The sequence below is a fragment of the Pomacea canaliculata genome, linkage group LG5 (genome assembly GCF_003073045.1).
Source record: "Pomacea canaliculata isolate SZHN2017 linkage group LG5, ASM307304v1, whole genome shotgun sequence".
Taxonomy (NCBI): domain Eukaryota; kingdom Metazoa; phylum Mollusca; class Gastropoda; order Architaenioglossa; family Ampullariidae; genus Pomacea; species Pomacea canaliculata.
The window spans coordinates 14,713,792-14,730,209 of NC_037594.1; the positions used below are offsets into that span (position 1 = coordinate 14,713,792).

Genomic DNA, 16,418 nt, shown 5'->3' on the forward strand with positions numbered 1-16,418 from the left:
AAGAATCTACTACGAATTCTAAATTTAGTAATCCAAGCACAAATTGCACATGCAAATAACAAGATGCTAGCAAACATATCACATTTATTTCAAGAAATCACATGCACAAAATATTCTTGGAATGCTTATAGAAAAGTCTTTGTACAAAAAATTTTGCTTTTCATATTAACAGCCACTTCAGACCAATCCACACAAAAAAAGAAACCTCTCCAATTGCACCCTGGACAGTCATGATATGCATCAAGATGCCTTGACTTAATGTAGGGGCTGTGCTAGTTTCTTCTGCACCCAGGGCTTAACAATGCCACTTTGAAGGCACTGACCCTTGGCTGTGTCACAGGTGAAGCCCTGTGGGCAGCAATGCAAGTGATCAGCACAGCACACCGCCTAGGATAAAAAAAAAAAAAAAGGCTGATATAAAATATTTTCAAATGTAGGAATGATAAGAAGCTTGAACTTTCTTTAAACACGATAAATTTGTTTAAATAACTCTAGCCTGAATGATGACACTGAAAGAGCAATCAAAGCATCTGACTGGTTCATCAAATTTTGTTCAGAGTTTGGCTGCCAAGATATCTTCTTTTAATGTTAAATGCATTCAACTAAAATTTTGTCTCTGTAAAGCTGGGATGTTAATGGCACTTACAGAAGGATGGGGGCAGCAGCCATATGAGCCAGAAGTGAGAAGACAGCAGGTTTCACTTTGTTCACACTGAGACTTTCCATCAGGACAGACCTGATTAGAACTGCAAGCAAAACAATCAACTTTTTTGATAGGCATAGCATTAGAAGTGAAATATTTAACCTTTCTCCTCCTTTGAATGTTAAAAACAAAGAATTTGCTATAATAGCTGAGTGTACAATTTTTCTAGATGAACTTCATAAACACTTTCACATTCTTGTAGAACAAGTAATGTCTTCTTTTTTGCCTCTTGAAGAAAGGAAAAAAAAAGACACTGTATATAGCATGACTTACTCGATGGAATTTAACTGACATTGACCAGATGTTTCATCACATGTGTAATTCTGGGGACAACAGTGTAAGCCGTCTTGACAACATACTGCCTGCAACAGAATTCACAAAGCAGTGTACTTGGCTGAGCCAAAGTTTGAGCACTATCAATATGCAATGCCAATGGCTTAAAAATAAATATCCAAAGTTATGTGAACTGAAAACTATATGATGCAATTTCAGGCTTGAAGTTAGTTTATTCCTTGCTACTCCTCAAGGAACATAGTGCTGCAACCACACCTTACCAGCGGACCCAATGGGCAACCCGCTTCAGCTGTGCCCATGTGGTTCTGACGGTCCTTTGCCTTGCTCTTTGCTGTTCTTTTCCAAGTCTGCTTTTGTCTCCCAACTCTCCTCTTCTCCTGAGAGTTCCAGTCAACTGCCTGCCTAGCAATGGTGTCAGATGGTTAACGCAGGGTGTGTCCTATCCAGTATAGTTTGCGCTTTGTGATGTTTTGGCTAAAAGAATTCTGGTTGATTCTTGGTAAAGGTCTGGAGCTTGTTGTTGGTGTTTGTCACTCTTCAGGTTTAAGAACCATACAGTAGGACTGCTTTCACATTGATGTTGAAGATGCAGATCTTATTGTAGAAGGATAATGCTCAAGAGTTCCAGATAGACCATAGGCTGTTAAAAGCATGCCTGGCCTTGTTGATGCAGCTTCTGAGGTCATTGTCTGCTCCACCATCCTTGCTGACAATGCTCCCCAGATACATGAAGCGATCTGTTTTCAGTCTTGAAAGTTATCTATTTTTCTCAAACCCTCTTTCTAAAGCATAGCATAAGGTAAAAGTAGTTTTATGACTTTACAGTTGTAAGAGAGTAAGGTGTTAAGAGCCCTTGCTTATCTAATTCTCTTTAGAGTATGAAGGAGAAATGCTATTTCCCATGACTATCAAACCCCCTAGTATACTCACCTTCAAGTTCAAATGCTATTGCTCTAACCACTAGGAAAATCACTTCCTGGAACACTATGTATTAAGTTCAGGTTCTGATAGAATTTCCAATTAAAGAAAAACTCAGTTAAAATCCTTAGTTTTTTTCATTCTGTGGTTAACACCAGTACACTACATGGAACTTTACAGTCGTAATCAAATTTATTTAAATAAAAATGTGTACCTAAACAGGGGTTTTCCAAGGCTTTGGTGCTTGTTCTTAGTGGAATGAATGAAAGTGATAGCAAGAGATGGAAATATTGATCAATTTATTTTTTTATTAAATTTAAAAAAGGTTTCCTGCTTACATTTGGCACACCACAGCAACCAAACTGTCCTGATCCCATCCTACAGCATGTCTGACCATCACTACACTCTGACTTCTTGTCTGGGCAGATTACATTTTCTGTGGAAATCCTAGAATAAAACCTCAAAGTTCAATTCCTGCATTCCATAAAATGGCCCCAAAAAAGGTTTGCCAAAAAAACAAGAAAAAATGTGCATTGCAATGCATGAGAAAGTAACTGTTATTCTAGATTACAGACATTAAAAGTTTACATTCCAAGAGCTTTGTATATTTGAAACTAATACAAGGGACTTCTCACTCCTCACAGCTGCCACTTAATGTGATCACTTTGATATGTGCACTGACTGTCTAGGCAATACAGCAAGAACAGTTTAATTGCAATTACAATCTTTTAACTTTTATGCACATCAATATCGTGGCTTTGGCAAGATCAAAAAAAGTGAAACTATCATGCTTGCTTACACTTCAAAACACCAAACTAGTGTTTGTTAAAAAAAAGAAAGAAAAGCAAGAAATCTAAACATAAGTGATCTTTTGGGTATTCAAGTGGGTTGTCATCCAAAGCATGCTTCAACGTAAGACCGAAGACATGAGATGTGGGAATGCAATTTCATTCCATTCCACAGACTTTCCACTGCAAAACTTAGGACTGGATGTAGATAAAAAGCACTTGGTGCAAGTAGATGATGATCAATAAACTACTACAATTGCACAGCTGAATAGTCCTCCTAGACCTCTGGATATTTGAGATACATACTGTTTGATTGCTGCCAGCTTTTGCTGCCAAGGAACAGAGATCTGAGCGCTATCACACTGTCCTGTAGAAAGGTTGCAAGTAGTGCCTTGTGGACAGCAATGCACGCCATCAGTACAACAGACAGCCTGTTACAAAACAGGAATTTTATGAAATAAGAAAGATGAACGATGCTTTTAAAATAAATCAAATTTAGAAGTTTCATAAAAACTAGAAGAGACAAAAGCAAGCCTGAACAATTTGCTAAAGACTAACATTCTTCAAAAAGCATTCCCATAACAATCAGCAGCCAAGCTAAGAAAGAAGAGCTGTGGAACTTTACTAACACTAATTAAGACATTTTAGGTTCCATATTTGAAAACTAGACACCATGTTTTTAAAGAAGTCACAGCCCTCTCAAAACACAGATTGAATTTTTAAAAAAAAACACTTCAGGTCAATTTGAAAATAAATATCCACCTACAAGCACACTAAGAGGGCTGGAGATTCCTCACATTTCAAAAGAATGGAAAAACTTCAACAGCAGCAAATGAGAAGATGTACTATTAAATATTCTGACTTCCACAAGGATTTTCAATGCCACAATACCAATAAAACCAAGAATGATATAGTCATGTTCCATAAATAGTCTGAATAATTTTGTTATGCCACTATGGTGAACCCTCTGCTTGAACGATGCAGTGCAGCAAGAGAGGAACCTACACCTGTTATTCAGATAAAAATCTTTGGGCTCCTTATAGAGCTTTACTCAATGCACATGGTGGCATTTGTCTGGGCTTCTCAGTTTTTCATCAGGTTAAAATAATATAGAAGGTTTACTTTTTAGAAAAAAAATGAAAGGTAAAAATGCTAAGTACTCACGTTTGGTAATGGACAGCACCCCCAAGTACCATCCTTTTGCTGACAGCAAGTCTGACCATCGCCGCACTCAGACTGTCCATCAGGACAGATGACATTTCCTACAGGCTGCCTTAATAGAGAAAGTGAATGTTAGATGAACAACAACAATGGTGATGATTTCTATAGCACTTCTCCTCACAATAAAAAAACCCACAAAAACTACCCAAATTAAAAATCAAGCAGCATGCACTTACAGACAGCAACACAAAACTTACTTATTAAAAGAAAGTTGTTTCTCTGACCAAGCAACAGAGAATAACCTTGCATCACACTTTCCTGTTGTAGAGTTACATATGAAGTACTGAGGACAGCAATGAACCCCATCAGAACAGCATACGGCCTGTTGGGACATGCACACACATTGCATCCACACATAAGCAAGTGTAAGTTTTGCATTAATAAACTGACCAAAAAGTCTAAAATAATACTAATAAACAATGTGTGATTTATATCATGCTAGTGAAGGAGCATGCTCTCACTCTCAATACTTGAGACAAAAATGAAATATAGACAGCATAAAAAGAATGGAAGGATAAACAACAGCACAAGTAATAACTGACAAAACAGAGAAGACACAAAGAGGAATCAGGCAACAAACAATAAAGGTTGAGTTTCATTAATCTGCAAAAGAAGAAAAGCTGGCAGAGTGACAGTCAAGTCAAAGATGAAAGGTATGAAAGGGTTTCAGTTCACATAAAGTCGTTTAAAATAAAATAATTCCCCTCACATTTGACAGAGGGCAACAGCCCCAGTCTCCTGATTTTGACTGACAACATGTCTGACCACCTGGGCACCCGGTTTTCTTATCAGGACATTGCGGCTCAAGTGATTCCCTGAAAACATTTCTTGGTTTTTTAGTATGCCGACCAGTCAGGTAAATTCACCAAAGCCATCAGTGCTTTTGCAAAATACTATGGAAGCCACCCATACAGGTCATATCGTGAAAATAAAGGCAGTTTAGCTTCCCTTTCATTATAAAGCATTGTGCAATGAAATACAATCAAAATGGCAGGAACAAACATCAGAATCTTAACACACTTTGCTTATTGATGCAGCATTAGTTACCATTATGCAGCAAATGCTCTAGATCAGGGGTCTCAAACACGCGGCCCGCGGGCCGTATGCGGCCCGTGAAACATTTTTGTGCGGCCCGCGGTCACGTCCGCGGTGTATATGTATGTTGTGCCTGGTGTTTTTTATGGGAACTACAGTTTCTGCTTTTTTATTAGTGACAGAGACAACGTCAACTTATTTTAATAAACTAAACTGCCTGTGCATGTAATAAACTACACTAAATGTAATTAATAATTATAAAAACTTTATTTTAGCATTTAACTGCAGTGACAGTAGTGTTCGTAAAATTTAATGAAAAAACATTTTCTTTTCGTGGTGCGGCCCGCTGACTGGCTGTTACTTTCCACTGCGGCCCACATGCTAATATGAGTTTGAGACCCCTGCTCTAGATGCAACATAGAGCATTTTAAATTTGTTTATGCTACACAGCAAAGGGTGGAACAGCTAAGCTAAAATGGGCAAAGATTTTGAATATGATTACTGTAGTCCAGGGGTGCCCAACCTATGTCCCACAAAGGTGCCTCATCCGGCCCGCCCATTTTAACTAGATACAACATAATTTCCTTTTTAACGTCATGTTCAGGCAAAACCACTATGTTCTGGCCTGCGAGATTTCATATCATGTCCAGTCTGGTCCTCGGGCGAGAAAAGGTTGGGCACCACTGCTGTAGTAGCTTGTATAGTGACAAAACTTACAAAGTTTTGATCATTTGCAATTTTCAAATAATGTCAAAGGCTACTGTCCCTTGGCCTGAAGACCAATTCTATCTCATGAAGAACCAACCAAGAATATAGCCTTCACAACTGTACTCACTTAACAAGTGCTGGTTTCTTCTTGTGCCAGGCCACAGACTGCTCACCCTTAATACATTGTCCAGCAGAAACATCGCATTTATATCCTTGGGGGCAGCAGTGTTCTCCGTCAGAACAGCAGACAGCCTGTCAACACATGCACACAACTTCATTCCCATGCAGTATACAATGTTTGAAGTGCTCTTAAAGTTTTCAGTCTATTTGCTCATAATACATGAATGATGCTACAACAAAACACACTGATCTAACATATCTATCATATTTACTGGCTCTAACAGCTTGGTAATGTAATTTAACACCATCTTGGTTGGATCCCCTCTTTTGCTAAGGGACATTAAATCCTCTTTACTGAGCTTTAGAAAACAACATACAACATACAATAGAATACCATTAAAGAAATAATTCAACCACTTATCATTAGTATTATTCAAGATTTCATATGTAACATTATTCATGATTTTTCAAACAGTTACGAACTTCTTCATGAGTGAAAGGTTAATTATGAATTATGTTACTGTTACCACATGGCTTAACAGGAGTATTGTCTAGGAAGTCCTCATTTAAATCATCATAAATTTGGTGAGTATTAAAATATTTAAAAGTCTTTTTTTATTCTTGTTTAATAAATTTCAATAGGATCTTGGGTAAAAGCTCATCAGTTTTCTTAGTTAATTTTTTTCGCATCAGCAAGCCCAGCTGTCTTACAAAAATTAATCAGAATGTTATCATAATAATTAGTAGCAATATCCTTTGGTGGTCAGGCACCTAATGAGCAAACTAGTCTTGACATTATCGATTATCATTATTCCCAAGGCAAAAATTGTTCATCACCATCGATGACAATGTCAGCATGCCTAGGCACGTATTAAAATAGCAAACTGAAGCAAAGCCTTTAGGAGGGAGGATTAAAAAATCAAATTTTGGACTATCCAAAACTCTCAGATCTATCAATCCCACTTCTGTAGTGTTTACAGACACCAAGTCACTGTGGGTCGGTTACATATTCAACATTTTAGCTGAATCTGCCTCTGTTACCAAGGGACTTAAGTCTTTTCAGTTTTTAGGTCGTGTATTTGTTAAAAGTTGGATTACTAACAGGACATGCTTGTTTCATAAAAACAAAAATGGTGACTTAACTACCCAGCAGAAATTTAAATGATAAATAAATGCGCAAGATAAATAATTCTGCTGACTATCAAACACATTTGCAAATGATATCTGAATTGACAGGAAACATGAACATTTAACTTACATTTGGCAAGGGACAGCATCCATACTGATCACCTATTGGACAGCAGGTATTTCCATCTGGACATTCATACTGACCCCCAGGGCAAATAACACTTCCAATGACCAGCCTGTGAACAATTCCTTTATGCCAGATATTTTATGTAAAATTTAATCTATAAACAGCAAAAAAAGCATAGCAACATAAACATGAAGCAATTTTAACGCACTCTGATACAGTATATATTCTTACATATATATTAAGAGATCTTGTCAAAAGCAGCAGAAAATAGAATGAAAAAATAGGTAATGAAAGTTTATCTTTATTATTATAATTTCTTTTTTTTTTAGTTTTAAGCAAATGCTCCTTTAAGTACAGACAAATTTTGTGCTCGAGTGCTTTAGCTGCTTGATCCTCCAATTAATTAAAGCACTAACACTTTTTCTACAGGCTGGTTTCCTATCTGCTGTTTTGAGTGCTGATTGGCATCACAAGTTGACGATGTTAGATTGCAGACTGTACCAGCTGGACAGCAGTGTATTTTGTCAGAGCAACAAACAGCCTGAAAGCCACATAGGAAGACACAATTGTTGGCATTACCTTTCCTGCTATTTCCTTCAGAGAATGAAAGACTACTGCATGTAGACCAACTCAATTACTGGTGTTTTAAATGCCTTCTCTTAAAAAGGCTCTCATTGCCTTATATCTGGCATAAAGTTTAGTAACTGAAAAAGTACAATAAATAAAGAAATCAACATTTGATACAAATATAAAGCTGTTTTGGTGTGTACCAGTTCTTTAATCTTCTGTTTATCAGATCAAGGTTACTGACCTGTGGCAAAGGGCAGCAGCCAGATTCTCCAGATGTTGTTGGGCAGCAAGTGTTATTATCCGGGCACTGAGTCTCACCATCAGGACACACTATTTTTGATGTATATTTACTAGTTATTAAAAAAACAGAAATGTGTTTAGCGTTTAATAGCCAAAACAGAGACACCAATAAACAAATTTCAACAGCTCTATGAATCCAATCTTGTATTTCATTATTTTACATAGTAAACAGACTAATCAAAACATTACAATCTTGCTCATTAATATACAGCCATGTTGTTTTCAACAATTCTCTTATTTTTGTTTTCAATTTGACAGTTACCTTGACAAGATATTAGAAGAAGTCACTGTTGTAGGAACCTGAAAAAAAGGAAAACATTTATAAAATCATGCTTCATGCTTAAATGATTGGAGTAATGTCCCCCTACTCCAACACACACTGCTTCTGCACTGAGAAACAAGTGAGCACTAAAAGTATTTTAAACAGTTCTCACACTGCTTTTAAGAAATACAAAGCCCCAAAAACCAATGTATCTATTGTAATTGTAACATCCATCAAGAATGGTGATTGATTCCAGTCCAGTTCACTATGAGCGTCAAATGACCATCCGCAATGTTCTAACACAAAATGAAGACAACCTTAGCAGCCGTTTGACTTAACAAGTACAGCTATAGCCATTATTTTCTTGTTCATCAAATAGTTATCCTTAGTATATATGTAATGGGGAAAAATAAGGCACATAATGTTTTGAAAATTTCTTCCACCCTAAAGCAAAAATAAGCATTTCCCCTTTGAATGTTCTGGATTTTACATGACAGATGTTGCACCCAGTCTCCACAACTTGTCATTGAAGCCCTGAGTTTACACTGAGAACCAAGATAAAGTTTTAGCCAAATTTTAGTTCTTAAAAAAGAACACACACACATAGGTAAAACTGAAGATGACCACATCTGTCATTCAATAAATAAAACCAAATTTTTTTTTTATCATATTCTATCAGCTAATACCAAGAAGGTACACTAAAATTAAATGTTCACGGTTTTGTTCCAAAATTAAGTTTGCTGAAGGGCTATTGAGGTATTGTAAACTGTGAACACTCGAAGGGTTAGAAACAGACTTCAACAGTTAGTTCACCAAGCAATATACCTAAACACAAAATTGTTTATTAATGAAGTCTAAGCATTTACCTATTTTTCACAGTGATTATATACACATAACCAAAAGTCCTTACACACTTACTATGCTATGGTAAACTGAATTGTTAACAGCTCAACCAAAAAGCAAATACTGACTTCTTCCAGCCAAAAACTAAGGTTTTTGTGAGCACTGTTCTATTTTGTTTGTAATGTCACATTTTAGAACTCCACACAATAAACATTTTTACTTACATTTATGCCATGACATGTGAAATATTTATCACATGATACATCAAAGCCACTTAAAGAGAAGGCCCTAACTGATAATACATTAATTTTTATCCCAAGAAATGAAGCATAGTACATCTAAAGAACATCATTCACAGGCCTTGTTTTTAATATTTAAATATGGTATTGCAGCTGATGTACGTTGAAGGATAAGTATTTTCATCTTAATGGATGCAGTTTTTGGTGAACCCAAAACTGTTTAAAGTCTAAAAAAGACTCAATATTTTAGCTGAGAATTCAAATGAACCGTTGAACTAGCTAATGAGGTCGAAACACATGGCCAAGCCATTTAAAGGGATACTCAAGGCTTGTGATAAGGCTGTGGCGGCGGTCAAACGTTTAAAAAATGTATTTAGTTACAATAAGAAGGCACGAGAGTGATACAGGAGAAATAAAGGATTTGTTTCTCACTTAATTACCACTTATTAGCACTATTTCGGTTGCTGATGTTTATAAAAATCGAAAAAATCCAGTGAAATCGACCCTTGTGTCCTTCCGCTAAGTAACCACGATATCTTCCTGAGATGGTCAAGCAGACGAGTCTGGGTGTGACGTCAGTCAGAGACGCACAGGAAGCTGTGGTCATTGCGAAGATTTGACATCGTGGTGTCTCGTGAGTTTATTTATATTTTAAAGTGAACTTTTCAAAGCACAGTTTTAAAAATTATAGAAAACAGTCTGTTTCACTTTGTAAGCAGTCTTGGTCATATGTCATAAGGTCACGTGACGGGGAACGAGACTTCATCGAAAGAGTCCTATGTAATTTCTCTTATTAAACACAGCATGCTACAAAAATCTTCAACTTTTTCCATATGAACAGATGCGAAAATAGACAAGATTCAAGTGGATCCTACTCTTTACGCGATTCTAAGCAGTTTTATTTTGCCTTTAGAATCCCTTTAAAGCCATTGTTTTGAAAAATATATAAATACATAATTATAATGGTGGGAGGAAAGGTGGGGGGAAAACTGCTGTTGTAAAACATGTCAGGAAATTTCACAACTGTCACAAAACATAAGAACATATTAAAAAAAAAAACAAAAAAAAAACAACCCTCCCCCCAAAAAAAAACAACAATAGTAACAAATGGTATTTCATAAAAAAAAGGGGTCTTTGTACAATTACTTAAAATATTTTTAACCCAATCAAAATTATGCAAAATTATGCAGGTGGTCAAAAAAGTGAAAAGAAATTCTAGTCTTACCCAAGTACCAAACACAGCCTCTCTTAGTGTCAAAATGATCTAATACCTAGGTTAAAAAGTAGAAACTAAAATTTTACCAGAAAGCTAAATAAAAAACTAGAATAGAGCAACATGAGGGATCTGGTAGGTAATCAATATAGTACACCACCACAGCAGACTTTGAAGGCCTCCTAGGCACCGATAGCAAATGGTAACAGCAGGAAAAGAAGGCACTAGCACAGTATGCCTTATAGTGCTTTAAAGCATATCTCCATATGTAATCAAATCAAAATATATAAACACATGTAACAAGGGATGTTTCTGCCCTTTGAGACAAACACAACCTGTCTACACATCTTCTGAACTTTTTTAAAAAGGGGATGGAGTTTAAGAATAGCTAAAGTATATAGCAATAGCCTTTTTTTTATTTGGTAATTTAATCCAGCAACAAAGATAACAGTGTTCTTACTTTATTTGCATCTAATTTGTGAATGATGGATAACAGTTACTTTTATTTTAAAATGAATACAGTAAATTAACAAGTAAGCTTTACCTGCATGAATCAAGCCCTAGTTGGTGTTTTGTCCATTCGGCTTATTAAGAACCCCAGTTTTTTTTTTAAAAATTACATGTTCTTTGCATAATATTACAATTAAGTGAAGTAGTTGTGAATGAATAACCAAGAACTCCAAAGCCAAATAGAACAAAACAAAAACCACAAGAAAACCAGACTGATGCAAGGGAAACTGACTAAACCCATATAAGACAGGTTTATTTTTCGTACAACACATGCCTGAGTATGTTGCTTGATACTTTGCGTTGGATGTACAAGTTTAGACCATCTTGCAATCACCCAACCTCCAACACAGCCCTGCTTAGCGTAGTCACACTGAAACCCATGAGGACAGCAGTGGATGTGGTCACTGCAGCAGACAGCCTGCATCAGATGAATGCCAGCACGTCAGTCTGGCTAGGCTACAGCACAGCACATAAGCTCTCACACATACTGTGTGTAGATGACAGAGGGTGCCACATCTCATTACATGTAGTTGATTAAGTAAGCAATGCAAAGCCGTCTTTAGCAAGAGTGGGAAAAGAGAAGCATGAGTGAACCTATAAAATTTCACAATTTGTGAAATGACTGGTTATATCACTTTTGTCTGGCACGTCCTTAAATCAGGGTCAGATCACTTGCCAAGGTCTGCACAAGACAGGATTTTGGGGGGTTGGATGGGGAAGGATGTGAGGGAAATAAAAGAAGAGGAGATAAGCAACAACAAAAACTGAAACTATTCAATGAACTCAGAATCCAAGAATAAGAAACATAAAGAAATGAATTACAGCTAAAAGGTACAAATCTTATATCCATTAAAACTGAATTATTGGATATTTTTCTGATGTATTCTATAGTATTGATCCATTACGTTTGAAATTTGTTTTTCAACAGATTTTGTAATTAGCATATTTCAATATCCTGAATCTCTAGAAACCTCAGACATTTTAAAGACAGACCTCAGGAAAGCCGGACTCTCCTGGGAACCACTTTTATTATACAATGAGAACCAGAAGGCTGTATGGAATTCTGCTACAACACACTGGGATTGTCAAATAGGCAAGCTGAAGAAATACTTACAAATATATTCCATCTTCTACCTCAAATTATATACTTCAAATTAATGTCATGTACTTCTTTATCAGCATCTTGATCTGAATAGCCCTGATCAATTTTCTATAATAGCTGTCACTGATAGCATTTTCTGAATAAATGTTATTTCACAGACTAAATATGATCAGCAAATGTAAAGTGGCCCATTTCTTACTTTACAACAGTACCCCACCTACTTCATTTCCATTAATACCTTAAATACTGTCCCTCTCTTTTTCTGGTTAGCACTTTTCTAATTCAATTTTTATTTGCTTAAAAAAACAACAACTGAGTTTCTCCAAATACTACAAATCCAATGGTTTCATACAATAACCAGTATGTCTGGTTTTCAGATTCCTCACAAAAACTGTTCAGGGGAGAAAAAAAACTTACAACTCACATCACTGAAACAGCAGCACCCATATGACCCATCTGACATCTGACAGCATGTCTCACCATCTGGACACATCTGACCATCTGGGCACCAAACCCCACTAGCCTTTGGCAAGAAAAACATTGTCTTTAGGCTTACTTTGACAGTGGTCACAGGGTTCTTTACTTGACGCTCCACCATTGGCTGTATCCAGTTGTCCTGTGCGATGCATCGTTTGTTGACCAAATCACACACAGATCCACGAGGGCAGCAGTGAGCATTATCTTTACAGCACACAGCCTTCAAGACAAATGAATACCATTAGTTTCACTGCTGACAATGGTTGATAGGTACGATAAACAAAATGGAATTTTTGTTTACGAAAAAGTGAGTATTACACTTTTTTAATATAAAGTTCTTTTAAACACTTTGTAATTTACCATCTCAAAATCATGAACTTTGGTTTACTTATTTCCTTGAAAATAAAATTCCTTATTCCCTTTCTGAATTATCTTTCCAAGAACAATTAAGACTTAATATTTTCCTTATTCCTGGCAAAAAAGTAGACTGAAAACCTGAGACAAGGGACAGCATCCAAAATCACTTGTTGCATTGCAGCATGTGTCATTCTGCTGGCAAACAGTCTTATTATTGGGACATGTCAAATTGGCAGTGTCTCGCACAACTGGACGAGCTCTGATTGGCTTTCTGTCCATCCAGCTCATAGAGAAACCCAGCTTTTTGGAATTACATATTCTTTGTGTTTCATTACAGTGAAAATCTTCAGGGCAACAGTGGATGCCATCTGCACAGCATACAGCCTGCAAACAAAAACTCTTAATTAAACATTTTTTCTATGTGTTGAATGGGCATTTATTCAAATGCAGTTTCAAATGAGAACAAGAGGAAAAAGGAAATTCCTGATTAAAAACAACCTGAATCATATCACTACAAAGCAAAAGCAGCAGTCATTTGTAAAGTATGAGCATGTTACGGAATAAGAATACATCAATGTCTTATTACTCAAGCTTTTGCTTAAGCCTTTTATAACTATCCAAACAAAATACCTCAAAAGTTTAACAGATGTTGACATGTTCTAATTCCCCCCAGGCTTCACGATGCTTCACCCATTTCATAAACAATAAACATTACCTTTAGAAAGACAAAGGACTTACATTTTCAAATGGACAGCATCCAAAGACACCTGACTTAAGTCTGCAGCATGTATTTCCAGAAGGACATTCAGAGACATCATCAGGACATGTAGTCCATTTTTCTCTCAGCTACAGGTGAGGGAGTGGGAGAAAGAAACAAGTCAAAAGAATATACGTTCACCTTGTACAAACCCTTGAAAAATTTACGGCAATTTTCTTTAGATATTACTCTGATTATTTCTGTGATAATTAGACCATCGTGCACATGGAATTATAACAATGAAATACCATTTCATGCTTTTTATGTACCAAGACTTGTCATAATTTACCAAGATTACTTAAACTACTTGTATATCCCGACAAAAGTCTAAAGCAAACATTAGAAGTTTGGACAGATTAAAAATTACTTCTTCGGACTTTTACCTCCTCCATGGCTGTTTCTGCCTGCTGCCAACCAGAACTGAGTATGTGAATAGGTCTATTATAGGTGTCCCCAGGTACTGACAATGATGCAGCTTTTGTTTTCTTCACACCTTCAGTCTTTTCTTTACTTAGAAACCGAAGGATATTATCTTTCTGTATGCATGTACCATTTGAGACATCACACTTGGTATTCTGAGGGCAGCAGTGAATTTTATCTGAGCAGCAAACTGCCTGTAAATATAAATGGGAGAGTCAGCATATTTATGTGAGGACTGTCCAAGAGTAAGAGTTTACAGCAAGACTTTATATATAAATATTATAAAGATATAAAAAAATAATCAAAGATAAAGTGCTTTAATGTCCATTATGTATTCTTGCTTTGTGTGCTTAACATGTACAAAATGTATAGTTACCTACCGAAGGAAAAGGACAACAGACAATTTCTGAATTGGCCGTCTTACAGCAAGTAGTACCATCAGGACAACTTTTCCCATTTTCACATTTTACATCCCTCTCCTGTCCCAGTGCCATAGATGCCACAAGCAGCACAGAGACTGCTGCTAACCAGAAGGCTGACATCATCTGCAGCTAAATAAAACACAAAATTTGGCATCACTTGATAAAATGTGTTGCACAATGGCAAAGTTAGCATTATCTTCTGATAGTCATGCTGCTTCTGTGAATAAGAAATGCTGACTTCTTCATTTTAGTTCTATTTAATGCAGAAGTCACAACCTTAACTGCACAACCTTTGTGCCTTGTATTTCTATGCAAAGTAAGCATGTCACAGTTTACTCTCCATAAATTATATGCAAATGTACTTGTGTAGGCAATATAATTTAAAAATAAACATTAAATATTTAAAATAGAGCTGACATTTTTTTTCCATAAACAGTTTTTCACAGCAGACACTCCAATTATAATGCAGCATAAAAACTCTATGATGCATATGCGCTTTCAAGCAGAATAATGATGATAAATGTACTTATTGACTTATTTACTTACATCCTGCTACTTAGATCAAAGTGTGTCATCTGATGGTTTATGAAATAAAATCCCCAGACTTCTATTGTTGTAAACATCCTGGTATCACTTCTTAGAAAACTTTAAAAAAAAAAAAAAAAAAAAGCACCCTTGTGATATTTTATAATCCCTGGCTTCCTCAATTCCTCTGACAGTTGCAGATAAGAGCAACAGGAAGATAAAGTGGATTTTTTTTCCTATTTTAAGATAACAACTTTCAACCTTTTAGTTTCTGAAGCAGCAAGTACAGATGATACTAAAGCTAGTGATCAGATTGTTTCCTCAGCCAAAGGACAGATGTTGAGTAACCAATGATAAGCTGGTTTAAATGGTTGTTTGCTGTCTTTTATGTCCAGTATAAATAGTAAGAATCAAGTTACTCTCCATCTTCTCCCAGAATATGGTGATGACTGGCGTAAGAAGAAAATGATGCTGGGTATATTTTATGGCGCTGTTAATTTACTTTGGTGGAACACATACTGTGAAGTGGTCGTTCAGATACACAAGAAAGTGACCAAAATGACTTTCAGAAAACTAGTGTGAATCATTGAATGGTCACAGTACAAAAACATGTTTCTTCCGGAGTTTTCTTAGGTAATGATATTTATTACTTTTAATAACTCTAAACAGGATTCATATCGTCGGCTCAAGCGAACTCTTTTCTATGAAATGTAAAATTATTGCTAAATGTCTACTATAATATGTCCTTGAAAAATACAAAGTAGGTGACGCATGCACTGCATATATACCAACATATATAAAGTATAAATACTAAGAATATGTACGTGATCACTGTAGCTGCTATACTTCGAAAAATAAATGTCACTGAGTAGGATACTGTTTTTGCACATTAAAAAAAAAAATGCCCCTAGAATTCGTTTCTCTACACCTTTGACATCACGGGGATGTTCAACAACAGTTGCAGTGTCAGCTGTCTTCTCTTTGTAATTGCTTTATTAATTTCTTCTCTGAATAAATTACAACAGTAGTTGGTCTATATTACAACAGTAGTTTTTCTATATTACAACAGTAGTTTGTCTAAATTATAACAGTAGTTTGTCTGATTCACTTCTGTTGTTATTAAAAGTGTTTGGGATTTTGCTTGAATAAGTCTGATACGGTTCTAAGAGGTCTATCTACGATTTATAAAAATGGACTTACTTGTCACAAAAGAAGTTGAAAGTGTCTGAGCTCCTAATGTTCCAACACAAACTTCCTTCTCTTGTACAGCGGCTATCAAATGTCATGTGCAGGCTGTTGTCATGTGATGTGTTATCCGCGAAACCAACTAATAAAACTTTCAAATAAATAATAAATTAATAGTTATATAGAGTTTAAGC

The 16,418-nt window shown here is 36.1% G+C and overlaps 1 protein-coding gene across 3 annotated transcripts; it reads right to left on the reverse strand.

Annotated features, from left to right (window-relative positions):
- Positions 1-67: 67 nt before the first annotated feature.
- LOC112565099 (granulins-like) lies at positions 68-16,387 on the reverse strand. Of its 3 annotated transcripts, none has more exons than XM_025240381.1 (20): positions 16,240-16,387; positions 14,473-14,643; positions 14,056-14,286; positions 13,654-13,761; positions 13,054-13,299; positions 12,506-12,778; positions 11,254-11,397; positions 8,175-8,212; positions 7,854-7,962; positions 7,459-7,583; positions 7,046-7,151; positions 5,795-5,919; positions 4,634-4,739; positions 4,122-4,246; positions 3,868-3,976; positions 3,010-3,134; positions 2,254-2,362; positions 977-1,065; positions 647-746; positions 68-387 (listed from the first exon to the last, which is right to left on the reverse strand). In XM_025240381.1, the coding sequence occupies exons 2-20, from the start codon at positions 14,635-14,637 to the stop codon at positions 256-258; spliced, it is 2,565 nt and encodes an 854-aa protein (XP_025096166.1). In that variant the 5' UTR covers positions 14,638-14,643; positions 16,240-16,387; the 3' UTR covers positions 68-255. The 3 variants fall into 3 exon arrangements, with proteins under 3 accessions (XP_025096166.1, XP_025096164.1, XP_025096165.1); XM_025240379.1 differs by having other exon boundaries at positions 12,638-12,778; positions 16,240-16,386; XM_025240380.1 differs by lacking the exon at positions 11,254-11,397 and having other exon boundaries at positions 12,638-12,778; positions 16,240-16,385.
- Positions 16,388-16,418: the final 31 nt, after the last annotated feature.